Genomic DNA, 27234 nt, shown 5'->3' on the forward strand with positions numbered 1-27234 from the left:
TCTCTGATCTCAGAGTCTCCACATATATTCTCCTTGCCCTGAAGCACTATCTCCCATGCTCTTTGACTAACTAGTTTCCAATTGCCCTTCATGTCTGTTTCACTATCAGTGGCTCAATAGTCTCTTCTTACCATTTCCTAACTCATCCAGGTTGCTCCTTCCACTATACATTCCCATAGCAGACTGTTTCATTTAGTATTTATAAGACTTACCCTGCTTATTGTTAGTCAATACCCCTCTCCTTCTTAGAGAGTAAGTTCCATGAATGTAGAAATTATACTGAATACTGTCCCTAGATGATTAGGAAGCATTTGGTAAACATAACTTTGTCTAAAACCAAAGTATAAAACATTTTGATGACTTTATTGCAAATATTGTGAGAGTGATTTATTAAAAACATTGATAAAGGATTTCATCAGCAGAGTACAGGTGTGTGCACAGTTAGGCATTGGCCAATAATTGCAGCAAAATTTCTTCTGTCCACTCTTCTATCATTGCCAACTATATGTTCAAACCATGTAGTTCTCTGTGTCCAGCTCAAGAGGACTATAATGACAGCCTTTGGAGGCTTTCCATGACACACAAAGCAGATGCTTGGAAAAAAAATAACAAGTCTGAATAAGTCTTCTGGTAGCTTTTTTTTTTTTTATCATCATCCAGAAATCCATCTGATAACAATTTATCATTAATCATCATCTTCTCCAACATGTAGTAAAAATATTGCTGTCTAAGGATAAATATGATCATATTCTTTCCCACCATCCCAGAGCTCTCTTCTTCCATGTAGCTGGGACACATGGAAATATGTTCTATATACCTAGAAAGTTGAATTAATCCATACATAGGGTGACATTGCAATAGGCATCATCAGATCGATAAACTTTGTCTTCAGAAAACCAAACCCATTTAAGGAGTCAAACTTTGGATATGTTGGAACGGTGCTAGGTATTTCCAAATAGAAACCAGGATCTAGCACAAGGCTTGGCATGTTGTTAAATCAACATTCATTTGATATCAAATCAAATGGTCACAGTAAAAATTCAAAACAAAGGCACTTATAATAAACCAAGTTTATTGATTAATGCATAAACATGACCATTTTTTTAAAAAGAAGTAGAAAGCAAATGATTGCCTCAGTGAATAAAATGAGGCTTTCCCTGGCGGAGACTCTGCCTAACCAGCACAGCTCTTACAGCGCTGAAGACCGTTCTCGTTGCACGCCGTGCACTTCAGGGCTTTGAAAGAGTCTGTGAAGCAGTTTCGAAACACTGACATCTTGCTCCCATGGCACACGGAGCACGGATGAAAGCCGAAGCCTCCACAGGAAGGACACTCGTGCGGATGCTGCACTCTCTGGGTAGGGTGGCAGGAGGACAACAGAGAACAGGAAATGTGTTAGCACGGACAATTCAGTCAGCCTCCCTGTCTTTCTGTACTGCTGATGCTCATAAAAATAGTACTGACATGCCGAAACGAGTTTGGCTCAGTGGATAGAGCATCAGTCTGCAGACTGAAAGGTCCCAGGTTCAATTCCGGTCAAGGGCATCTACATTGGTTGTGGGCACATCCCCGGCAGGAGGCAGCTGGTTGATGTTTCTCTCTCATCGATGTTTCTAGCTCTCTATCCCTCTTCCTTTCTCTCTGTGGAAAATCAATAAAATATATTTTTTAAAAATAGTATTGACATAATATAGCTATGAATTGGAGTCCATTACATATACACCGAGTGGCCAGATTATCATAATTTCTGAACACATAATAATCTGGCCACTCAGTGTATATCCTATATAATAAAAGGCTAATATGCAAATTGTCCCCTTGACCAGGAGTTGGACCAGCAGCCAGGCTGGCCACCTGCCCATGTCCCCTCCCCCTGGCCAGGATGGCTGGACCCCACCCATGCATGAATTCATGCACTGGCCCACCAATACACACACACACACACACACACACACACACACACACTGGGTGGCCAGATTATTATGCTTTCAGAGATCATAATAATCTGGCCACTTGGTATATATATTAATATCTGCATATCCTATCTAATAAAAGAGTAATATGCAAGTTGACCATCACTCCAACACACAAGATGGCTGCCCCCATATGGACACAAGATGGCCATCACAGGATGGCTAGAAGGGGAGGGCACTTGAGAGAGATCAGGCCAGCAAGGGAGGGAAGTTGTGGGAGGTCAGCCCAGCAGGGGACAGCAGTTGGGAGGGACCAGGCCTGCAAGGAAGGGCAGTTGGGGTTGATCAAGCCTGCAGGGGAGGACAGTTAGGGGTGACCAGGCCAGCAGAGGAGAGAAGTTGGGAGCAAACAGGCTGGCAGGGGAGCAGTTAGACATCAATCAGGCTGGCATGGGAGTGGTTAGGAGGTGATCAGGCTGGCAGGCAGAAGCGATTAGGGGCAATCAGGAAGGCAGGTCGGCAAGCAGTTGGGAGCCAGCAGTCCTGATTGTAAGATGAATGTATGACTGCCCGTTTAGTCCCGATCCTACCAGGACCGGGACTAAACGGGCAGTCATACATTCCTTGAGGGGTCCCAGATTGAAGAGGGTGCAGGCTGGGCTGAGGGACAACCCCCCACACATGCATAAATTTTGTGCACTGAACCTCTAGTTAATATATATATATCAACTAGCTAAAGTTTCCTTCATTGCTCCACTGATGGCCACCAATAGCAGGAGCTTAATTTATAAAATTTGGTGCATTTTTGGTCAAAGGGCACACATTTAGAGAAACCCATTATATAAAACCACATATTTACAAACCAAACAATGCAGAAGATGGTGATTTGCATTAAAGGGAAATATGGCAACTTCCTCTCTGGTATCTCTGAACAGTTTTGTGGTTATGTTTAGACTACTATCAAAAACAGTTGAGTCTGGAAATTTCAAAAACTGAAGGCTGACATGCAGAGGAGCCACTACCACCTGGAGGGCCCATGTTATATTGCCCATTTGAATATGTTTTTTAAAAAGCACTTTCAGTGCTTTATTATATAGAAGCTTCCATGGCCTCTCCCTTCACAAATATAGACACCTCCATAAAGCAGATAATTCAAGCAACTTTTTCTTCATTTTATATTTGAAGAAATAGTCACAAAAATTTTAGGATGTTTACCCAAGTCTATATAATTTCTCATGGTTGCTATCAGCCTTTCTACCTCAAGGAAAGATAAAGAACCCTGGTGGTAGGATGAAAATAACTAGCCAGTGTGTGGAGGATAATATTTTAAAATGACCCATACACATTTTTATTTGCTCTTTTGCATGTGTAACCTTTGCTGGAGTTCACTAGTGGCACCCGTCAGCTGGGGGCAGGTTATAAAAAGATCACAAAGAAAAAAATGTGTGAAAGCCAAGCTTCTGACTTGCAAAATAGGAATCTGCAGCAATGTTTGAAAGTACAGCTTTGAAACAAGAATAATGGAATAATGGCTAATGCTGAGAAATGTGGATTCTCTCTCTCTCTCTCTCTCTCTCTCTCTCTCTCTCTCTCTCTCTCTCTCTCACACACACACACACACACACACATACACACACACACACACACACACACACTCAGGCAAACATACTGTACATACTTACACATACATACAGCTTTTCTCTGGAGCATCACAATTGCACAATAAAAGTCTCCAAAAAAGATGACTGAGAAAATACGCCTGACTAAGTGTGTTTAACCCACCATTTTCCCTGAACAAACTACTATATGAACCCTTTCCCCAAGAAACAACTTTAATTTGCTCATATGTACTACCTTGTGAAGTGTACTTTGGGGAACAACCATTAAGAACATGATTGCCTTCAAATTTATATATTCCAATACCACTTTCAGATATGCATTTTCTGCAAGATTCATGTGCAATTACTGTTGGACTTAGCTATTATATCAAGATGGAAAATCCATGTAATAGCTCATTTTCAGTGGCACAGGATAACTTTAATGGAAAGTAATGGCTGTCAACCCAAATGACACAAACAAGAAACTGTCAAGTTTGTAGAGATTCAAAGCTCTTCCACAAATCAGATCAAATAAATTTCCTAAAATAAAATTCATATATAAATGCTAAAAGCTAAATTGTCATTTTAAAGGGAATCACAAATGGATGAGGACAACACTAAAATAATGTCATCAGAATCCATGTTGTGCTATTCTGAAATCTGTCTTTTACTCAAAGGGTTGTTGAGAGGATTCAATGAGTTAATTCATGAAAAATGAATAGAATATTGTCTGGCACATAGTACCCACTCAATAAAGTTAGTCATTGTTATTTCATTAATAAATGCTTATTTGAAGGGATTTGTATTAACTGCTGCCTCGATCTAAATTGTTTGTAGTCATATGATGTAACTATTGTGTATCGTTTTTAAACTCACTTTATTTAAATTCTTCTATAATTAGCCTTTTGGTTTCAGGTCTTAAGGGAAAATAAATGTATTTCTATACATGTGTGAATTCTGATGTCTTGGAGCACAGTGTTGGAAAGATTATAAGGCCACTTCCATTTCTAAGAAAAATTAGCTGTTTCAGCCATAAACTCAGAAAGGATGATTTACATAGCCTGAAGAGTTTATACCCAATGTTCAAACCAACCTCATTTTACATATGAGGAAATAAAGCCTCTGAATGAGTAAAAATATATTCAGGATACAGGGGATCAGAAAACTGGAAACTGAAGAACTCTCTTTAAAAACAAAAGCTATTGTTCTATTTAACAGTAGTTTCAACCTTATTTACATCCATTTTTCCCAAATAACATTCCTAAATGTAAAACAGTTAAAAGGATAAATGCTATGACTAAAGCAGAATAGGGTGGGGGGTGGAAGTGGGTCTTGAGATTACTCACTACGCTTTCCCAGTACTCCATTAACCTCCAGGAATCCCATTCCTATATATTCTCCTCCATTTGTTCTTCTCATAAAGATCAACAATCCAGTCATGCTTAGTCATCTCCTTCAAAGAGCATTTTTGTTACACTGGAACTTTGGTTCCATCTCAAAGAGTTCCTTAGAAATAAAATAAGTTGGCTTATTTTAGAATAGAGTCCCAGTGCATGCATTCATGCACCAGTGGGGTCCCTCAGCCTGGCCTGTGGGATCAGGTCAAAACAGGCTCTCTGAGATCCCCTAAGGGGTCCTGGATTATAAGATGGTGCAGTACAGGCTGAGGGACCCGCTGGTGCAAGATTGGAGCTGGGTAGGGATGAGGAAGGTTGGCCAGCTGGGAAGGGACCATGGGAGGGCTCCAGGGCATGTCCAAATTGTCTTTCTTAGTCCTGATCAGCAGGCCCCCAGCAGCAAATTAACCTACCAACTGGAGTGTCTGCCCCTTGGTGGTCAGTGCACATCATTGCAAGCAGTTGAGTGGCCAAGCAGCCTTAGCATATCATTAGCATATTACACTTTGATTGGTTGAATGAACAACTGGATGACCAGACACTTAGCATATTAGGCTTTTAGTATATAGGATGCCCCTGTGTCCTAAGTCCAGCACCTCCATAGACAGTTTTGCCCTCAGGGGAAAATGTAAAATGAACTAATAAATTTCCCAAAACTTAGACAATATTCTAGCTTGGAGGAAGAAGAAATATCTGAAGTTAGCGTTATTCCTTATTAGCAACAATACAAACTTTCATTTCAATGAAGAGATCTACTTCAGGTCTTTGACTTCAATCAACTAAGGAATCTAGGGTAACTTTTCAGTGTCCTGGTGCCCAGCAGAGTGAGAATCCAAGCAGACTTAGTTGAGAATAGCACTCAGAGCACAAAATTTACAGAATGTCACTCCTCTGAATAGTGGTTTGGGTAGAAGCATGCCCCTTTGAAGTGCAATTCAAATTTTTTTTTAAGTAGAAAAGTATTTCCTTTCATTTCTTTCTTTTCACATATTCTTGCTGAAGGACTTTAAAAAAAATACTTAGTCATTCATTCCACAAATATGTTGAGTGTCTACTGCCAGGCACTGTGCAATATATTAGGGATACAGTCGTAAAACAGACACTTCCCTGTTCTATAAAAAATGGCTCTTAGCCCTACCCTGAGGTCTTCAAAGAGGTCCACTGCATACTGCAGTCATCTGAGTTGAAGCAACAGGAACTTCCAAATCTCTCATAAAGGACCAAGGAACAAAGATATGAGTGTGGAGTTCATAAGTGATAACCAAATGGGTGTTTTTGGTAGCAAAAACTCAACTTTCGTAAATACAAAGGCTTTGCTGCTATCTAATATAGAGGGTGCTAAGATCAGTAATCTTCAACGTCTTCTTCAAGATCAGGAAATTAAGGGCACTTCTTAACCTCAGAGCAACTAATTCTATTCCAGAAGAGCTTGAAAGTCCCTTAAGCATTCTACCAACGAGGAAGCAACTTATCTGAGTCTCTGTGACTACAAACTTCATCATCCAGATTGCCTATGAAGCGGACTTAATCCATGCAACAAATTGTCAAAGAGTGCACACTTGACATGTAATCATCTCTGCATGATTCAGCTTTGTCCCTGTATTTTGCTTTAAACTACACTCAACATTTCAATTCAGCAAATGCTTATTAAGTAGCTAATAAGCACCTCTCTCTGTCTGGCCACGCTGCTAATGAACAGTTAGCAGAACAGAGATGGTAGCACCATCCATTAGCAGCATTGCGAAAGAAGCCACGGAACAAAATGCAGACACGGGAAATTTGTAGCTTACGATACGAAATGAATAAGCCAGAATGTGTGAGCCTGATCCTTGAACCCAATGGGATATACTGCCATAAACCTGCTTAAAAAGATGTTCAGATTTCAGAGAGCAGCAGACTGAACACATGGCCCGGTTCCCCCAGTGAGCGGGTGCTGCTCTGAGACCAGAGTCTCTGAACAGGCTGTGGACATCTCCCCACTAGGAGGGGACATCATGTAGAACGGGCTTCTCCTGAGAGGGTGAGGACAGGCTTTGACAGCTCCGATGCCTTGTACAGAAAGCCTGGGCCTTTCTAGCATCCTCAGGGTGCTGCTGGGCATCTTCCCTCTGTTTTATGTGAACAACGAATTAGTAGTTCCCAGCCTTCAGGGAACAATCAGGCAGAAAATGGACAGCATGTTGGCGATCCCATAGAAATAACAACACAATGCTTGCTCACGTCTTTAAAAAGAAGAGCAAGGCAAAAACTTACTTAGATCTTCTCAACCAACTGAGAACTTTCACCCCGTATCTGCCATTAATTACAAGGTGTTTGCCAAGACACCTCAGGCTCTCTTGCTTTCTCTGTGTGGACACCAGCAGGGTCAGGGAAAATTTTACCTCTTTGCTTCTAATCTGTAGCCTGTTTATTAATATAAATAAATGCATAAATATAATAATAAGTCAAGTTTACCTGAAAATGTGTTTTTATTCATATTTTTGCCCAAGCATTCTCCTACATTAAAATAACTATGTTCTTCTCTTTTTCATCAGTAGGCTTCCTTGCCTTCTCAAAACAAACCCCACCTTGGATGAAAAGGGATTCAACTCAAAAATATTTACTGGGTGCCCATTATTTGCAATCTCTATTCTAGGCATTCGAGGTGGAGAACAAAACCACATGCAGCGATGGCCGCTATTTTAGATGGTACAGATATAAACATGCCTAAATGTTCACACAGCCATATAGATGGTACTGAGAAACATAGTGCCTAGAGAAACTAATATGGAACAGAATGGCATATATTTCATAACATACTTGTATATTTTATTAAATTTACATAAATTTAAAAAGTGCACAGAAAATAATACACATTAACCAACTTAATTCACATAAATTTTAAAAATATATATATTCACTCAAATGAATGGTTCCATGTAGTTGGAGTAGGATATAGGTAAAAATGGAAAGAAATTAGCTCCTCCCATGGAGATTTTTAAAAGGAGTTTTAAACTATCAAGTGCATACCCACATTGTTTGTCCTTCTGAGGAGATCACAGTATGAAACATGATATGAATAAAACCAAGGAGTACAGAGTTAATTCGGGACATGAATCAAATACCCAAAGAAAAATCATATAAAAATCAAAATACTTTTGATAAGCACACAACAAAAAGAGGGTCACAGGAATTTAGAGGTGGGAGAGATGGGGAATGATTTTTGGAAGGAATCATGTTGCAGGTGGGCCTAGGGGATGGTGGAGGGAAAGGAAGAATTGGAACAACAGCATTCCAGGCAGACAGAGCAGCTTTCACAAAGGAATGGCAGTAATAAAGCACAAGGAGTTCTTTGTTTAACTGAAGTGGGAGGAATGGTAGACAATCAAAAACAAGGTCAACAAAGGAGACTAGACCCGGATGAGCTGGTAGGGGCATGCACACTAGATTCCAGGGAAGCCGACTGCCTCGTTCATGTGGGAATATCTAGGCTCATGTTTGGGATGCCAGAATAATTATAAATCCTCTTTTGCACTCTCAAAGTATCCCATATATTTCCATGACAAAATATATGGTCTACATATAGAGAAAAATAAGCTTAGCAGAGAAGTATTAGGGGCTTTCTGGTTGATTTGATTCATTGTATATTTGAATAAATATTTCTCCGATGCTATAATAATCGGTATAGGAACAAAATTTAAATGTGCACTTTATAGGAAATAAATTGTTGCAATATTTTAAAAATGATCCAAGAGAAAAATAAAATAATTTACATGAAAATGTTAAATGTGCTTTAAGACAAGTATTTGTTTTGAAACACCTTATTAGCATCACCTCTGTTGGAGAATTGGGCTCTAATAAAGCAGACTAGAATTTTCACCTAAGACTATGAGGATGTTAGAAACTAACACTAAAGCTACTCTAGCAAGAGCACATGTAATGACAGGTGACATCAAATTGAAACTGCCACGTGTATCCTGTTACATATTTGTAAGAACATGGGAAAATTCAAGTAGGAAAACTCAATTACAATCAGAAGGTGTTTAACGTTTTGGTTACTAAAAGTACAATAGTTACTAAAACTACTCAGAAGGATAGTTTATTAAAAGTAAGTTGCTAAAAATACAATTACCTCAATTTTGGTTAAGAGGTCTTGCAGCTCTCCTGATTCGTTCATTGACAAAATTTTCTCAGCACCCTATTAACGAGAGAGGGTAGGGGGGAAAGAAAATCCATTGTGTTAGTATCGGAGAAAATCAAGTTCTAGCCAGGAAAGTTTAAGCTACAAAATACCGAACATGAATCTTCCTATGAGATCTAAGTACATTTACAACCAGGAGGCCAAGAAGAGAAGAAATGTATCTTTCCTTTCACATGCTCCCATCTAGGAAGGCTTACTGTGGGCAAGAGGGGGACGGCCAGCAGGAGGGGAGCGCTAGAAAGCCCACAGCTGTCAGAATAAGCCCAGATGTGAAAGGCTCCAGCGCTCCCTTCAGAGGTGGTTAGGGAGCCTGGAGCCCCTGCTACCATCTGGGAGAGGACACCTCTGAGCACATTCCCATCCAGGGCTGTCTCTGCTCTATTCCAGGCGTCCTGGACATGCTGTTCCTTAGAGTCGTGCGTGTAAAAATAACAGTAGCTAAAATAATAAAAGAGTTAGTAACCACTGCCACTGAGCACATACTGTGAGGGAGGCACCCAACATCATCTAACTCGATGTGTTTGACTCTTTTCATAACAGAAACCGAGCCTTCGTGAGATTAAATAAATCCAAGGTCACCCAAAAAGGAAGCAGAGTGGGGATTTGAACAGGAGCAGAGGATTGACTCCAGAACCCATGTTTTCAACTTCTAAAATGTACGGTGAACATGAGAATTGGGGCAATGTCTGCACTTTCCAAAAACTCTTGTGTTTCCTCTAACTATCCACGTTCTTTTCCTTTCCAGTCTCTTCTTACATTCTCTCCTCTCTTTCCCAACATACGCACATGGAGCGGGGAGAAGAAAACCTTGGGGTAATTATTTCTAATCAAAGGCAGAGTCCCCATCTGCCTTGTTCACATCATATTCCCAGCACAGAATGTTGGATTCACTGTCTATTTATCAACGAGACAGGGGGAAAATATTAGCACACAATACATACTTTTTTTAATTCCGTTTTTGCAGGGCAGGGTAGAAACCACAGGCTCACTTCAAAAAAGAAAGGTCCTAGTTCTGAAGGAGGTTGCAATACACTTATGTATGTAAACACTAGCAAAGGAATGCACAGGGTAGAATGGAAAGTTAGGGCTAAATGAATGGTGCAGACAGGGGGCAAGCTAGGAAGTCTCAGCAGAGGGGACTAAGAATCTGCTTAGTGAGGGTCCAGAAGGATTTCTGAAGTTGGTGACAAGTGATGTGGCCCCTGAAGGTTGTAGGCGAGGTTTCCATCGCAGCCTCAGCCATTCTCATAGGGATGCAGAGGAGCCTTTGGTTCCAGGTTTCACCTCACTACAGTTTATCTCACATAATTTGTGACACCTTAATCATCATCAGAGATGTCAGCTTGACATATTAAAAAGCACTTCGAGAAAAACAAATGCACAGGGCTACAGAGAATATATGTAGCTGAACGGGCAGGTTATATTCTTTTATTTGTGGGTAGCTCTGCCAGGAATATAGATGTGACACCCCCTAAGGTGAGAACCAACATAACAAAAGTACCAAAATAAAACATGAAAGTCTAAAACGTAGTAATATCTGGTAATATTTTACTGTTGCTACATTCTATTTCCTCTAAGAGTTAGCTAAGCTATGAGAGGAAATGCCTCTGGGGAATTTGGCCCACTGGACCAAAGCAGTAAGGAAACAATATATGAGTCATTTCCTGGCGATGAAAGAAAATGCATCGCCATCACTCCAAGCAGAATGAATGGACCAGAGAAGCTATCACACACCTGCTCCCAGCGCTGAGCTCAGGGGTCAGTGTGCTTCAGTCAGTTGTTCAGCAAACCATTCATAGACCAGGAAAGGGCCATCTCCTTACCATTAAATGCATGGAACATACTCAGCCTCTGTCAAATAATCCCAGCACCATCACTATTATGGAAGTAGATTCCATGTTTCAGATGAGATGAAGGCTTTGCCCACTTGAAGAGCTCATCCTTGCTCTTCAAGACACGCTGGTGTCTAGTGCACAGGTGATACACCAAGAGCCTAAGGTAGGAAAAACTTTGCCCTGTAACAGAGACCTGATGGTCTCTCTCTCTCTTTCAAATGTTGCTACTCAATATGGCCTCCACCTACAACTCTATCTGGCCAGGCCTCAAATGGTTTCCTTAGAAGGAGCCTTCTGGTCCTTGTGTACACTCTGAGCAGGAATAATAGCCCAAACCCCCTTGTATCCCCATGGGGTCCCACGTCCTTGCAGAATGAAGTACAGGATCCCACAGGCAGACAAGAAGGTCAGATGCTGCCCTCTCTACTTCTGAGTAGCAGCAGGAGGGGATCTCAGCCTCGTTGGCAAGTTCCAGGGCAAGTTTAGACCCCTGCCGTCCTCACCCTCAGGACTTACACTAGGGTGGCTCTCAGGCTCTCCTGCTCCACATGGCATCTATATATTCCAAGGTCTCCTTCCCCACAGCTATCTATCACAAGTATCTCGATTATTACTTAGCTTTAAAAGAGAGACCCTTGTGTCCACAAAAGAGTGTATTTGTTTTCAGACTGATATTCTTAGGAAATAATCTTTTCCTGGATGGTATTTGGCTAAGAATGTCACCGGTGAGTTTCATAGTTTTTAAATATAACTCCACATTCAATTAATCATTCTACTACTTGGCATAGTTTATCATGACTTCCAACAGACCTACGTAAATATTTCTAGTGTACTTTTAATTAATACAGAATATTTTTTCCTAAAAATTCGTTCAATCCTGAAAATAGGGATAAAAGCAATGTATTCAGTGCATTATAGATGTTGGCTCTTTTTTTCATCAGTACAAAGTAAGCATTATTGTCTTAATTTTTTAAATGAAGGAACTGAAACTTAAAGAGATTAAAGGAAATGCCCAAGGAGTTTAGTTAATCAATACAAGGCCTGGTCATATCTCAAATCCAGGTCTTGCTGACTCCATAACCAACACTCTTTCCATTGTGCCATGCATGCTAACTGTTCGCTGATGTGATTGCATTAGAGCCCCAAAAAAAGTGGTACCGATCACAGGGGACATTTCAGTCTGAGTTTGAATCACTGCTGGGCAAGAGCCCAAGGATGTGAAGTGAACAAAAACTTTCACAATGACTCTAAACAGAGCGAATGTGCCAGAGACGCCACAGAACATCCTAGCACTTGACCTTTCATACCTCATTACCATGCATTTTTAATTATTTTTAATACATTGCATATGCCAGGAGAAGATCTGTTTTATTACCCTTCCATACACGAAATTAGCTTTTTGTCAATTAGTTCCCACCTTAGAATCCTGAGTAGTGAGCTATGACTTGTGAATGAGCCATTTTATTTTACAGGTAACAAATGTCTCAGATGAAGATAAGACACTTTACATTACTTTTCCTTGCCTGTGGACCCCCACAAAGAGACCCATGCCTTCAAGGAATAAGAAAAGGCTGAGAGAAGAAATCAGACCCCCTACTGACCAGGACTGCCAAGAGAAACGCCTACCATTTCTGATGCATGAATGGGCCAAGTGTACTCAATTATACATATGTCTGTTCACTCATTTCCACAGTCAAGACTACTTTGAGCCCCTGGGATGGATTAGGCTCTGTGCTAAGTGTAAGAGATGCCACAATAAGAAAACAAATGGCTCCCCGTTGCTGAGGAAATGTAATCTTTTGGAGGAGACAGATGTTAAACAAAAGATCACATAAATAAGTATAAACTTACCAATATCATCAATGCTACAAAAGAGTCATGGTGCGAGATGCTAGAAATGCATATAACAAGGTGAATTTAACTAATTAAAAAGCTTAGTAAAAGTTTTCTCCAAAATGTAATGGTGGCCTAGCAAGTTTGGCTCAGTGGATAGAACGACAGCCTTGGACTGAAGGGTCCCAGCTTCGATTCGGGTCCAGGGCACATGCCCGGATTGTGAGCTTAACCCCAATGGGGGGGCATGCAGGAGGCAGCTGATCAATGATTCTCTCTCATCATTGATGTTTCTATCACTTTTCCTCTCTGAAATAAAACATATATATATATTAAAAACAATGTAATGGTTACATATCTTTAGGAAGAACAATAGTTCACTGAGCATAAAGAACAAGGGAAAGAAATTAACCTGTTAACCGAGCGGGACTTATAAATACATCAAACGTAAACAATATCTGGAACAAGGAGAACATATGAATACGTCCTTGAAATATATGTTGCGCCCTGAAACAGACAGTATATATTTTTTGTAATCTTTATAATTGTTTGTAAAATTTACAATTTTTTAATTCGATGTTTCCATTTTTTTGTTGGTATTCTTTTCTATTTGTTTATAATTTTGTATTTTCCTTTGTGCTTTATATATAAATAAACGAAAAAATATATATTTCATTTATTTTAATTAAGCATAAATAAAAAAATAATAATATGAAATTACGTCCACCGGGCGTGATGTACTGACACATCCTAGTGAAAGAGTATGCGCCTGTTATACGTTGCGTAATTAAAAAGGGAACTCCCCGGTTAACAGGTTAATTAGGGCAATAGGATTACCAAACACTATATGTGCATCACCCTTTGTAGTCACCATATCCTTTCATTCAAAATGAGAACATCTCTGTTTCATGAAACTTCCTGTGATATTCTGCTTACTATTTTGTATCATGGCCTGGAAGAAACAGAGGTAAGACAACAGGCCTCAGTGTACGCAATCTACTTAACAATAAGCTGAAGAAAATAACAGACTGGTATAAACCAGCTTATATCAAGCATTCTTCTAGATTTCTGGGAAGAATTACTAATTCAAGAGTTTCCAAACACCATTATCAAAAAATGTAATAGCCCTGGCCTGTGTGACTCAGCTGGCTGAGCATTGTCCCAAGCACCGAATGGTTGCTGGTTCGATTCCCAGTCAGGGCACAAGTCCAGGTTGTTGTCTTGATTCCCAGTCAGGGTGCATGCATGCGGGAGGCAGCCAATCAATGTTTCTCTCTCACATCAATGTTCCTTTCTCTCTTCTCTTCTCTTCTCTTCTCTTCTCTTCTCTTCTCTTCTCTTCTCTTCTCTTCTCTTCTCTTCTCTTCTCTTCTCTCTTTTCTTCTTCTTCTTCTTCTTCTTCTTCTTCTTCTTCTTCTTCTTCTTCTTCTTCTTCTTTCTCTCTCTCTCTCTCTCTCTCTCTCTCTCTCTCTCTCTCTCTCTCTCTCTCTCTCTCCTCTCCCTCTCCCTTTCTCTAATATCAACTGTAAAAAAGCACATTTCAAAAATAAAAAATAAACAATCAGACACTTAAGTGTATTTTTTCAAACACTGTTTAAAATCACAAACACAGATATTAGCTATCTCCATGCTGATACCTCTCCACCCTGATGCATCTTCATGCTGACACTGAGGCTCTGGCTTCTACATGGAACACCAATATTTGAAAGCTATTCAACTGACATTTCTGAGTGGTCCAGAAGAACCAGAAAAATGTCCTCACTAATCAAAACCAAACACAATTGTGTGCATATATAGACTATATATTTTATTTTATTTTTTACTTGCATCTATTCATACACACCTCATGTTACTAAGAAAGCAGCTTGCAACAAAAGATCTATACAAGGATATTAAAAAAATAAATTTTAAATAGGAATTCAGGACATAGGAAATGTCCTAAATAAATCTCAAAATGGTAGCTAATTGAGGCTTACATTTAATTCTGAGCCAGCTCCTCAGTTAAAGCAAACTTCTCCCTAGCACAGTAGTCCAACAAAGCAATGCCTTACATAAGGCTTTGGAGGAGCTGGCTGGTACAATAAATAACAGTCTTGCTTTTTAATTAAGCATAAAAACATAGTCTCCAGATAAATGCCATCACAGAACTGGCTCTTGAATCAAACAGTAAGTTTTTAGCCCTCCTGCTGGGTTAAACAAGGCTGGTTTTCTCTCATTTAATTACCTCCCTGCCGCTTATTTCTCCCTATTTTATTGTATGCCCTACACTGCTCATTGAAATGTCTTCCAGTAACTGCGATGAAACCCAAAGTCCTTAGCATGTTTTATAAAGGCCTCCACTTTCTGGTTACATCAATTTTTTCTAGCCCTGTCCTTTAATTCCATAAGCTCCTGACTCTCTGCATTCCTCTCCCCATCTCCTGGTTCTTCCATGAGATAATATGCATGGTAATGAGCCATATATATATATATATATATATATATATATATATATATATATATATATATATAGGCCCACTGCATGAATTCGTGCATTGGTGGGGTCCGGCCAGCTTGGCCAGGGGGAGGGGACATGGGCAGTTGGCCGGCCTGCCTGCTGGTCAAACTTTTGGTTGAGGGGAAAATTTATATATTAGCCTTTTATTATATAGGATACATATTGAGTGTCCAGATTATTATGCATTCAGAGATCATAATAATCTGGCCACTCAGCATACATGCTTCCTCCTTTGGCCAAAATTTCCTCTCCCTTTTCTACCACCTTCTCCTGGAAAACTCCTATACATGCTTCCAAACCCCATGGAAATGTTACCTTCTCAATGGAGCTTCTTTGATTTTCCCAGGACAAAAATCAGTTGTTCCTTCCCATCACACTTTGCCCCTCTGCCACAGTGAGCACAGTGGTGATGACAGGGGCTACTACCCTTTCAAGGATCCAGCACTTTCCTGTGGTGCGCCATAGACACTCAATATGTATTTGCTATATTTATGTCTTTACCCATTTTGTAATAAATGGATTACATTCCAAAGAGCCATTGCTTATAACAACTGGTGATTTAATAAGGAAAGACAAGCAAGGCATGAATCAAATGCACCTTGGTGGAGGGAAATTTGCAAAAGGTCCAAGCTGATGTGATTTGGTGATAGAATGCCCCACACTAGAGGAGTGAAAGGGATAAACACCGTGTTAGTGGATTTCCCCTCACCACCCCTCCTCTCAGCTGGGCTGTTGACAGGGAGTGAAGAGCAAACCACTGGAGGCTGCACGCTCTGGTGCAACCAGGCGGCAAGGACTGTCTAGTGCTGGCTGCGAGGGAAGCCTTCTGCTGTGTCATCAGGAGAGCAGATGGCAGGGCTGGCATTCAAGGAGCTCACCCAGCACTCAGCATGGCGCCTGCCAAAGGATGTGCTCAGTAAACGTGGGTTACTCTAACTGCCATGCCGACCAGAGAGTGAGGTTACATCAACCCTGGAGACAGGCCACCTGAGCCCTGTTGACAAAGTCAGAATTTGCTTCAGGAATCAGCTCTGGGTCTTTTCCAGGGTGTAAACAAACCCCACAAAGACTCTGGAGTTCTACATCAAACACGAGTCTGGAAGATGCTCAAAGCAGGTGTAGCAGTATCCCACCAGCGTCTTAAAAAGCACAGTTCAAGCTTTGTGGTTAATCCCATTCTAAAGAGTATAGCTTTCTTGCTTCCCTGGCAAGAAGAATTAACTGCAAACTTAACTAAACTAGTTGACTTGTTTTGTGTGATTATGTAACACGGACCTTTGGGAGTTGGAAAATGCCTGCTGAAGACAGCGATTTTAGTTGTATACAGTTAGTGCTGAGCCACATTTTTCAGTATAGCAGTAAACAATTTCCAATAGAGGCTAAAATTGATGTTTTTAATAATAAAATTAAAAATAAATACTGTATCATCAAAATTGAATAATACATCATGGGGATGTAGTATCCCCTTCTCTATGGCAGAAGGCCATCTCGTTTGTTTCTTTAAAGTTAATATAAAAATCATACAAAATTGACATTAAGTCATCAGGTTAGAAAAATAATATAGTATTGGGGATTGAGCTAGAAGAAGCCAGAAGACTATTCTATTTAAATCTATAAATCTTTGATTTAAGATTGCTGACTCCTATGTGATAAAATTCTCTTAGCATTAACCGATTTTTGGAATGCAGTAACTAAGCTTAGCAAAGGCTTTTTAAGTAAGACTTTGGATTAAATTCTAACGCCTCTACTTACAAATTAATTTATCTTGGACAAACAATGTAAACTCTTTGACAAACTAGTTCCCTCATTTGTAAATTTGGTATAATAATGTTTATAGTGTTTCAAATATTACATGAGGTGATATATGAGTCTGGAACATGGCAATACACATAATAGGAATTCAATAAATAGTCATTGTATTATTACTATTTTCAAACTCCCTGAGAGCATATATAACTTAGAATCAATGTTGAGCACACACAATTTAGTCCACAAACATTTTCTATGTAGAGTCAATAATTTATAAAAATAAAAGGTTGTCTACAAGAATTTACATTGTTGTTGGATAATATCACCATAAAGTGAAAAAGAGGGGACGCTAATGCAATATATTGGAATGAAAGACTCAATTTTGTGATTTTTTAAAAAGAATAATTGGTGTAAAATGTGAGGACTTTGTAGACCATAAAACTTCTCAGCTAGGTTGTAGAGTAGATAAAGTATTTTTTTATTATAGACGGTTTAACTTGCCCTCATCTAGGGCTCTTTGAATAGTGAAAAAAAACTGAGAATAGTTAGTAACCAATATCACTGAAGAAAATCAAGTATATTTGTTTTTCTGGGACAATATGGATATTTGATAACAGAGCAGGAAAAATATTTGAATAAGAATCAAATGGCAAGAGTTATTGAGAAATATAATTAGTTGATCAAAATGTTAATTAAAATTTCATTTCTAGGAGGGAGTTACAACTTGAATGGGCCTTCATCCCCGATGATGTCCAAGGATGTGTAGACCTGGATATTTTATTAAGGATTCACCACTGCAGGTTATAGATTCAATAACAATTACTTTATCTTTCATATGGTCATCTTCATAGAATTATCAAAAGATTGAAGATGCCACCCCCATTGCCGTCTAGAAAAACTACTCTGCAGTGTCCTGAAGTTCATGGCCATAAAATGAAGCAGAGATCCCATTTTTATAAAGTATTATAATGCTAAAGAGTCATGACTGTCTAACAGTGTTTTGAAACAATAGGAAGCTGTTACTCCCTAAGGTCTCATGTTCATAGGGAAAGTGTTGTGTTCCAGACCTTAACAAAATTTTTTAAATGTAGCCAATTGAATGGGGCTGAGAGGAACATGGGGCCTGCCAAAATGGCACCTCTAGATGATGGGGGCAGAGAAAATGATTACTTTCGCCTTTCCGTCCTGCCTTACTCAGATTTCCCTCACTAGCTGCCCTGTGACTGGAAGTCAGGGGAAGGAACTGGTAACCACTAGTGCTTCAATTGTAAGTTTGCCTTCTTGAGGCTCAGGACAGGCCAGAGCCAGGGAGAGGGTGGATCTGGAAGGAAAACAGAAAGAAACCTGCAAAGATAGCAATGAATCAGAGGACTGCTTTCATTCTGTCGGGGTAGATCCCTGTGTGAGTCTATTTATTATGTGTCTCCAGAACAAGAGAAAAAGAATGAGGGTCTTCCCATAATCCTAGGATGAAGGAAAGTGAATTGTGTGGGTAACAAGATATGTTGAGAAGGCTGTAGCACTGGGATTAAAATCAGTGGACTCGGCCATGCATTAAATCCTGTCTCTGCTGCTTGTTCAGTATGAACTTGAGCAAGTTCCTGAACATCTCAAGGCCTGTTTTCTCAGCTATCAAATGTAAGGAAAATAACTCTTGCATGTAATGTTGTAAGAATTAAATGAGATAATACATTGTGCCAGGCACACATAGAGCTTTAGTAACAAGAATAATATTTTTTTATTCTTTCTATTTTCAGCAGACTAGTGGAAGTAATGGACTTTACATTGACCCTAATTTCAAAGATACTTTTTGAAGAATTCATTGTCAAATGTGTTGTTCTTTTTTTAATTAGCTACAGTGACCTCTTATTAGGACTATCCTACAACTGTTAATAGTGTATAAAGAATCCTAATTACCCCTGCTCCATTGTCACTACCCATTTTCCAGTCTCCATTTTAGCTAGAAGATCCGCTGCAGTTGATTTGGGCAAAGCATATAATGAAAGATTGTTTTCCTAGCCTCTGTATGGTTAGATATATTATATAGCCACATGACTAAGTCCTTGTCAGTGAAATATGAACAGAGTAATGCATATAGCTTCCAGGCCACCCTCTTAAAAGCAAACTGATCACTTCATATTTATTCTTTTTACCTTTTAACGAGCTAGAAAAAATATGATGGAGTTGAGCCATTTTTAACCATGAGGTGAGGATTCACCATGGAATAGAGGCACAATAAGATGAAAGAATCACTCATGAAACAGAGAACATCTACACCTCTGCACCATGCCAACTTATTTAAGAGACAGATACCTACCTTATCTGGACCAGTAGCCTATGATTTATATAGATATAGATAGATACAGAGACAGATATAGATACATAGACATGTGTATATGTATGTATGGGTGGAAAATTCAATAGATAAATGTATGTAGATATAGAGATAGAGATAGAGATGGAGAGGAAAATAGAGATGGATAAAGATGATAGAGGCAGAGATAGAGATGGAGAGAGAAAGGGGGAGAGAGAGAAAGAGAGAGAGAGAGAGAGAGAGAGAGAGAGAGAGAGAGAGAGAGAGAGAGAGAGAGCGCGAGCGCAATAGGATGAGGATGACACTAGCTAGAATGGATTGGAGGCCAGAGCAAACTCTTACGTATTGCCCAAATGGAAGGTTCTTTTGTTTTTTTGGTTGATTTTTGATATTTTTTTGGTACATATTTAGGAAAAGAAATAAAACAAGGTGGCAACAAAACCTTGTCCAGAGAGATTTCTTGTAGAATTTTCAAGACTCTTTCCCTACATTCTTCCAAGGACTCCCCCTATTAGAATTGTCTGCAATTTGAAGAAGGAAATTAAGGAAAATTGTGTAGGAAAGTTCAGGGAGGATGAATAAGCTTGAGTCTCTAAAAATGGAGAATAAAGCCTGGTACTCATGTGTCATTTCCCTTTGTCCTGGCCTTTTCAGCCTCCAAAGAAAGCGAGCTTGGGATTTTCTCAAAGTTACAAGCTTCCGTGGGATATTGGCTATTTCAGTGGGAAGGACAGTGCTCGGGGGGATGTCCTATTTTTTAAAATTATATGTACACATTTTTCATTGTTTCAGAAAAGTATGCTAGAGTGATCAACAAAAGATTTTCAGATGCAAGCTTACATAAAATTAGGGGATAATTCTTTGGAGAGGGGAAGGGATAATATACAAGTTCAAGTTGAAAATAGAATGCTATACAATTTCTGATGTAAAGAGGACAGTTTTTAAGGAGTATGGGAGGAGAGAGTTTGTGCAATGAGAAAGTAGCAAATTAGAAGAAGTTAAATGAGCAACTACCATTAACCATGTACTCTATAAGCATCACTCATTTAATCTTCATGGCATCCCTGCAAGCTGTCTTTTAAAACCATCAGTTTTAAACTATGGAAACTGAGACTCAAAGAGATTGTGAAAGCCCAAGTGTTATAAGAGTGTTTGTTCAAAATCATCACACAGCTCATGGTCCAAATCGAGATCTACCTATCTCCAAATTCTATGTTTTTCTTCACCAAACTTCACTTTTCCCATTTAAAAATAAATAAATAAATAATTTGAATCAACATTTACCTCTAAGTGATATTAGAAGGATGAAACATGTTAAGCTATGGTTTACTATAGAACATAGCAATAAATGACATGTTACTACTATTAAAATTACTTTTATTATTATACTCCACGTGTCAAACACAAGGCCGCGGGCCAAATCCGTCCCGCCAGGCCTTGCAATGTGGCCCGCACCGCGCTGTCATCACTGCACTCCGCTGCATTTCCATCACAATGACAGTTTATGACTGTTCAGTAAACCATTGGGCCCGCGATTTAGGCTGGATTTTAGATTTTGGCCCCTTCTCTGATTGAGTTCGACACCCCTATTATACTCAAACACAATGGTAGTAATATATTGTAAATTAGAGGTCTGGTGCATGGGATTCATGCACTGGAGGGCTCATGGCTTGCGGAGATCAGCCTCCTAGCCTCTGGGGTCAACTCTGCGAGCCCTGTGGTGCTACATGGCCTGTGGGTGTCTGGAGAAGGTAGCAGGGAGTAAGGAGGATGAGCCTAGGGTGAGGAGGCGATGATGGCAGCCCAGTTCCTGCCTGTCAGCCAGGGTTCACAGTGGGAGCAGCCACTCATCTCAGTCAGCCTAGCAGCCCTCCCACTGTGGTAGTGCACTGACCTCCAGGGGGCAGCTCCTGCATTGAGCATCTGCCCCCTGGTGGTCAGAGCACATCATAGCGACTGGCTGACCAGTTGTTCTGGTTATTCCACAGTTTGGTCACTGGCTTTTATTATATAGGATTCTGGCAAATGTTCAGTGATAGTAGATGACAAAAAAGATAGATTTTAGATTTTATCATTTGTTATCATTCATAGACTATTTCAACATTTCATTTATGCCATCAGTATAGGGAATTTTGTTCCATTTAATGTTCAGTGATGGTAGATGACAAGAACATAGATTTTAGATCTTGTCATTTCTTATCACTCATAGAACATTTCAACATTTCATTTATGCCATCAATATAGGCAAGCTTATGATCTGTGTGTCTCCTACGTTCCTTCCTGTGAAGTAAAGAGACAAATGGATAGAAATATAGGTCATTTGTTAAGGACAGAGGCACATCTGTTTCAGGGCATCCAAAGAGTAAATACATATTCTGTTTGTTCAGAGGATGGGCTAATACAAAAGTTAGCCATGAAATGACTATTTATTTTACCAACCATTTAATGTGGCAAAGCATGGTCATAGATAAAAGATAATATAATAAATAATTTAAAAGATGAAATGAACTATGGGAAAGGAAAACATGCTAGAAGCAGTAAAAAGTAACTAAAAAAGTATATCCTGAAAATAAAAAGAAGTTTATTATAATTAATGAAAACTTGATTAGGCAAATAAAAACCAGGAAAAAAGATACCAGTGAAATAAAATAGTATAACCAAAAGCTATAGCAGAATAAAAAAATTGAGATAAAGAGAACCCTAGAAACATTTTAAAAATAAAAAAGTTAAAAAATATACATTAAAAATATATAATTAAGCAGTTAAGTTTTTATGATATATGAGAATAAAAGTCAAAGAATTTTATTAGAATGTATAAATGAGGCATAAACCCTTATATGGAACTACCCAAATTCTTAAACTATTAATGGCAATTACTCAAATCAACATTCCAGCAACTGAACTTGACTCCTCACTCTTCATCACCCCACACCCAAATCCATCACAAAGTCCTATTGATTCACTTGCAATGTTTATTTTGAATCTATCCACTTCACATTACCTCTGCTACTAATTTCCTATGCCTAGGGCCTACCATTTCCCTCGGTTTATTCTTGCTTGCCACCAATAGCATCTCCATGCAGAGACCAGAATGATCTTTTACATAGTAACAGTGGTCACGTCGCTTGCCATTTCCCTTTGGAAAACATTGAACATCTTTGCCTTCCATTTATAACAGGATCCAGACCTCTTATCGTGATTTATAGGATTCTGTGAAGCATGGCCCTCCTAACACTCTAACCCACCTCACAGCCTCACCTCTGTCTGAGCTTATGGACTTCTCTGGAGCTTTCTTTCCGTTTTCTTTTAGCTTCTAGAACATGCCAGTTCCTCCTGCCTTAGAACATCAGCTCATGTTTGAATGTACAAAATCTCTACATTAAAAATCCCCAACCTCCAAGATCTCTTTCTGGTAGCCTTATTGAATTGTTCCATGTCTTAGCTCAAGTCTGAGATTCTTAAGCAGGCTTTCTCCCATCATCCAAGTTAATTAACCTCTTAGCCTAATTACTCTCAATCCTAGATCCTGTTAACTTCATAGCAGTTTTCAATCGGTAATATTTATTTACCTGCTCACTCCCCACCTGCTCACAGATTGTAGGCTCCATGACAGCAGAGACAACAGCTATTTAATTCAATATTGTTTAATTAAAAACTATCACTGAGCATGGAGTCAGGCTCATAATTCTAATAAATATTTGCTGAATGAAAGCCCATAGTAATGGCATCTTTCCAAAGCCTTGGCTTTCCTAGTGGACAAGAATCCTTAAGATTCAAAACCAAGGAACAGGAAGCAGGATGCTTGGTTTCCAAGCCCATCACATGTCTGGCATCTCACTCCATCAGGTGTATTGTCTACCTTAGATGTTAGTGTTAGGGTAACTCAGTACAGCAAGATGGAGTTCTGTGGCTTGGCTCCTCAATGCCTATCGTTTGCAACCTGGTCACAGTCTCCTTTGTGGTGGCTCTTTGTTCTTGAATAATATAAGGTCGAATAATGTGCCATTACCATCATTGTCAAAACGGATGCAATATTGGAAATTTGTTATAGTTCAGCTTAATAAATACACATCATTATACAAAAAAAAAAAAGAATTAAAACTAAAGGGTGTGCTACAAATAATAAAATGCATTCAACCAGTCTCTCAAAGACAACTGCAGCATACAGGTATTCTTAAGTGAAAAATGTGAGTAAACACCTCAGAAACTAAACCCTAGTTCATATAGGTTTTGTCTACATCAGCCCTTAAGTATCAGCAGCTCATTTTTCTAGGAGACCAAAATAAACCATCCTCTCTTGCCCCTGGGATTTTCAAGCAGAGCAAAAGAGGATAAGAAGCAGGAGAAATGCAGCAATGGTTGATTTAAGCTGGCATTAGGGAACAAATAAACTAAAATATAAGAAGGCCGTCACACAATGTGCAAACAATCACAAGCAAGCCATTCAGAAGCTTTCAGTGACGTATACACACTGCTGAGGACTTACATTTTGAAGAGGACTTATACAGATTTTCCTCCAGAAAATTCCACATAAATCCAGATGCTTTACCTCACAGTGCAGAACAAATACCTGCCATGGATTCCTGAGTTCAGTGTTTAAAAATGGATACTTTCCAAGAGTTAAAATCTCAGTTAAGAGAGTGAGCTTGACCCTTTGCAAAGTCTAGCAGCATTAAGCCCCATGCCAAGCCATCCTCCATTGGACCTCACCGCTAGCTCAAGATGGATCCCAAACTAATTAATTAACTAACTAAGACAACTATATTTAGGACAAGCAAAAGAAACAAAGCAGAGACTCTCTGCAAACGGTACATTGTGACTAAGGAAGAAAAGTTTGATCAGTACTATGGTATCCAATAATCCCTGAGAAAGAGGGAATTAAAGAAGGAGGGAAATACTTGGAGCAGTACATGAATTGGTAACAGTCTTCACCACCTACACCCTATGTTTTGGTAATAACACAATCACCGTAGGCTCAGATACCACCACAGGTAACAAATGGTACATTAAGCAGAAATTAAACTCCGGCAACCATCAACCATCTAATATCAAACCATCTTAAGACTTTAATGGGCTTGGAGTTCACTTACTGGTGCTTACAAACTTTTGAGCCAGCTATATGCTTTGGGTTGGTTGAATGGTTTGGATACTTTTAGGGAGTTGTTGGTGAACTAAAGTTATTCTCTTAATTCAGTGTATGATGAACTTTATGTGAATTTTTGGAAAGTCCTAATGATTACCCAGTCAAGATACCTTTAAGGGGAAAGGCAGTTTGGGGCAAATGCCCTAATTTAAGAGAATCTGAAGAGAGAGAAAGTAGGCCTGAGGATGAGAGGAACTGGAGTCCAAAGGCAGCATGGGAGAATGGCCTGGCTGCTCTGTAGAAGACAAGGATTCTTGGTTTTCACTTTCAAAGAAAAGGGAGAGGGCAGATTAAAGGTGATGGAGGGGCAAAGGGAGAGGCTGTGAGGTGATCATCTGGGCAATCTAAGGCTGTGTGGTGAAGATGCCTGAGGGAGTCATGCAACCTAAGGACTGAAGAAACTCCTGCTTCATTAGAAGCTTTCTCTGACAAAGCGAGTTTGTTTAGTGCCTAGCAGGTCCCTCTGCTACCTCTCCTGGCTCATCCCTGTGTCCTGAGTAAATTCTGCACTCTGCATGCTTAGCAAGTACCCTGTAGGCACACACACAAAAGGTCTGAATTTTACACGAAGGCTTAATGTGGTGCAGGAGAGAAACTGCACAAAGAAGAAATATACCAGAGGCAGAAACAATCCTAGATTGAAGCTTCACTCCCCTCCTATCCCCTTCACCCTCAAGAATTCATGAAAATCCTGGTGAGGATTTTGGACATGCACCGAAAATGTAGTTTTGTTCGTAGGCTGCCTGTTGATTTTAAAATACTTTTTGATAGCCCAGTAAGATCTAACGTAGGTATCAGATATCAAGCTAAAAACACCAGTTGTATTTCAATGTCAGAAAAGTCAAATCTACTAATTTGCTAATTATTTCTTAAGCCAGTTCTCAAAATACACCTGTGAAAAAGTTGAACCAATGACTATAGGCAAGAAGAATGATCAAAAAAGTATGAAACATTTCTCTTGCTTAAAGTCTGCTTGTCAGAAGTGATTATTCCTTGAAACAAGACCTTCTTCCTTATGAAGTCAGGACACACGTGAAATGTTTATAATGGATGATTTCCTGTTGGGACATGCTAAAAATGTGAAATTCATATGTCCCAATGTGAAGCCTGCTGTATTTTCTCTTTTTCCCCCCTTTGTTTGTTTGTTTGTTTGCTTTAGAAAGGCCATGAATAGACTTTTTTTTTTCTTATAAAACCGGACCACTTAGGTTACCTTTCATTCACTTATTTACATTTTTAAAACATATTATTAACTTGTATTTCTGTGATATTATCTTCAGAAATTGTGATGTCCATGTGCTACATAATTTGAGATATGTTGAAGTAGCCTGTGCTCTGTTTAATTACATGCACATGGGGCATACTGAAATATACATAAAAATATAGAACTATTTGGAATAGAATTTTCAGTATTTTCAAGGTCATTTCTATGTTAAGAAAAGAAAGGAATCAGCTAATCGGAGAATTGGAGAAATGGAAATGAACTTGCTAATTTTTTATCAGGTGATACCAAACATAGTGCACCAAGTGATAGAAAGTGTGTCTGAGCTGAGAGCATAGATTCTAGCATCAGAAATCCCAGTTCCAGACTTTCCTCCACCATTTCCTGGCTGTGAAACTTTAGGTATATTTCTTTTCTTTTAATTAAAATGTTTTTTTAATTTCTTTATTGATTAAGGTATTATATAGGTGTCCTTATCCCCCCATTACCCTCCCACCCCACCTCCACTCATGCCCTCACCCCTCTGTTGTCTGTGCCATTGGTTAGGTTTATATGCATGTATACAAGTCCTTTGTTTGATCTCTCCCCCTTACCCTCACCCTCCCCTGCATTCCCTCTGAGGCTTGATGGTCTGATCTATATTTCTCTGTCTCTGGATCTGTTTTTGTTCAACAGTTTATTTTGTTTATGGGTAGAATTCTTAATCTCTCACAGCCTCAGTCGTCCTTTTGTTTGTCAAATGGTAATAGCATCTACTTCATAAAGCTGAGAGGGTTTAGTGAGACCCCACTTGTAAAGCATTTACCATTGTGCTGGTCACAGATTACTCAATACATGCAAGCTTTTGAAAATGTTTTACATTATCTTTTATTTTAAAATGTAGGTTTAATTATTGATCAGATATGGTGAAGCCAACAGACCAGAAGACAATTGTGATAGGAAATTTAGCTCTTTGTCCCCAAGATGAGGATGAAAGGCCATGGAGGGACCACTTTGGTCAGGAGGCAGGGATGGCAAAGAGGGAATATGGGCAAGAGCCACATTGTGGTTCCACATGAAGGACAAGGAAAGACAGGCTCAACAGACTAGCTGTGGCTGGCTTGAATAATGTCAGTGGGCCTGAGGGGATAGAGATTATCGCTAGTGGCTCAGTAACAGAGCCTGGGACAGGGGTACTGGCCCTGAGTGGTAGAGAGTGGTTAAGGATCGGGCTCTGGGTTGGCTGGTCTGCATGTCAAAGGCACACTTCACAGCTATTGTAGTTGTCTCTAGGAATTAGCTAACTCTGGGAAGGGAGGCCCTCCAAGGTCAGCAAGGCCCCAGATGTCACAGCATCTGAAAATATGGAAAATAAGAGATATTTTATGATTCTCTCCTGCCATAAATTTTATCTGGAGTTTGCACATTAGCCAGAAAGCTGCCTATGTAAACCAGCATACACTGTTCCTGCTCACAAATATTGCAATTTGCCAATAATTCTGTGATTAATAAGCTTCACCATAAACATATCAAGACAACAAGTTGTACAGTTTCAATTTACACAATGTTATGTG

General features: G+C 39.4%; 1 protein-coding gene across 2 annotated transcripts in view; it reads right to left on the bottom strand.

The window, feature by feature from the left end:
* Positions 1-1055: 1055 nt before the first annotated feature.
* Positions 1056-27234, bottom strand: part of GRXCR1 (glutaredoxin and cysteine rich domain containing 1) — a 73644-nt gene continuing 47465 nt past the window's right edge. The window contains exons 3-4 of one of the 2 annotated variants that reach the window (XM_036424201.2): positions 9020-9085; positions 1056-1353 (exon numbers count right to left, since the gene is read on the bottom strand). In XM_036424201.2, the coding sequence (XP_036280094.1) occupies positions 1174-1353; positions 9020-9085 (246 nt within the window). In that variant the 3' untranslated portion in view covers positions 1056-1173. The remainder of the gene's footprint in view (positions 1354-9019; positions 9086-27234) is intronic. The other variant, XM_045572998.1, reaches the window with a different exon arrangement.

This window comes from Pipistrellus kuhlii, unplaced genomic scaffold, assembly GCF_014108245.1.
Source record: "Pipistrellus kuhlii isolate mPipKuh1 unplaced genomic scaffold, mPipKuh1.p scaffold_m20_p_1, whole genome shotgun sequence".
In the NCBI taxonomy this organism is placed as follows: Eukaryota; Metazoa; Chordata; class Mammalia; order Chiroptera; family Vespertilionidae; genus Pipistrellus; species Pipistrellus kuhlii.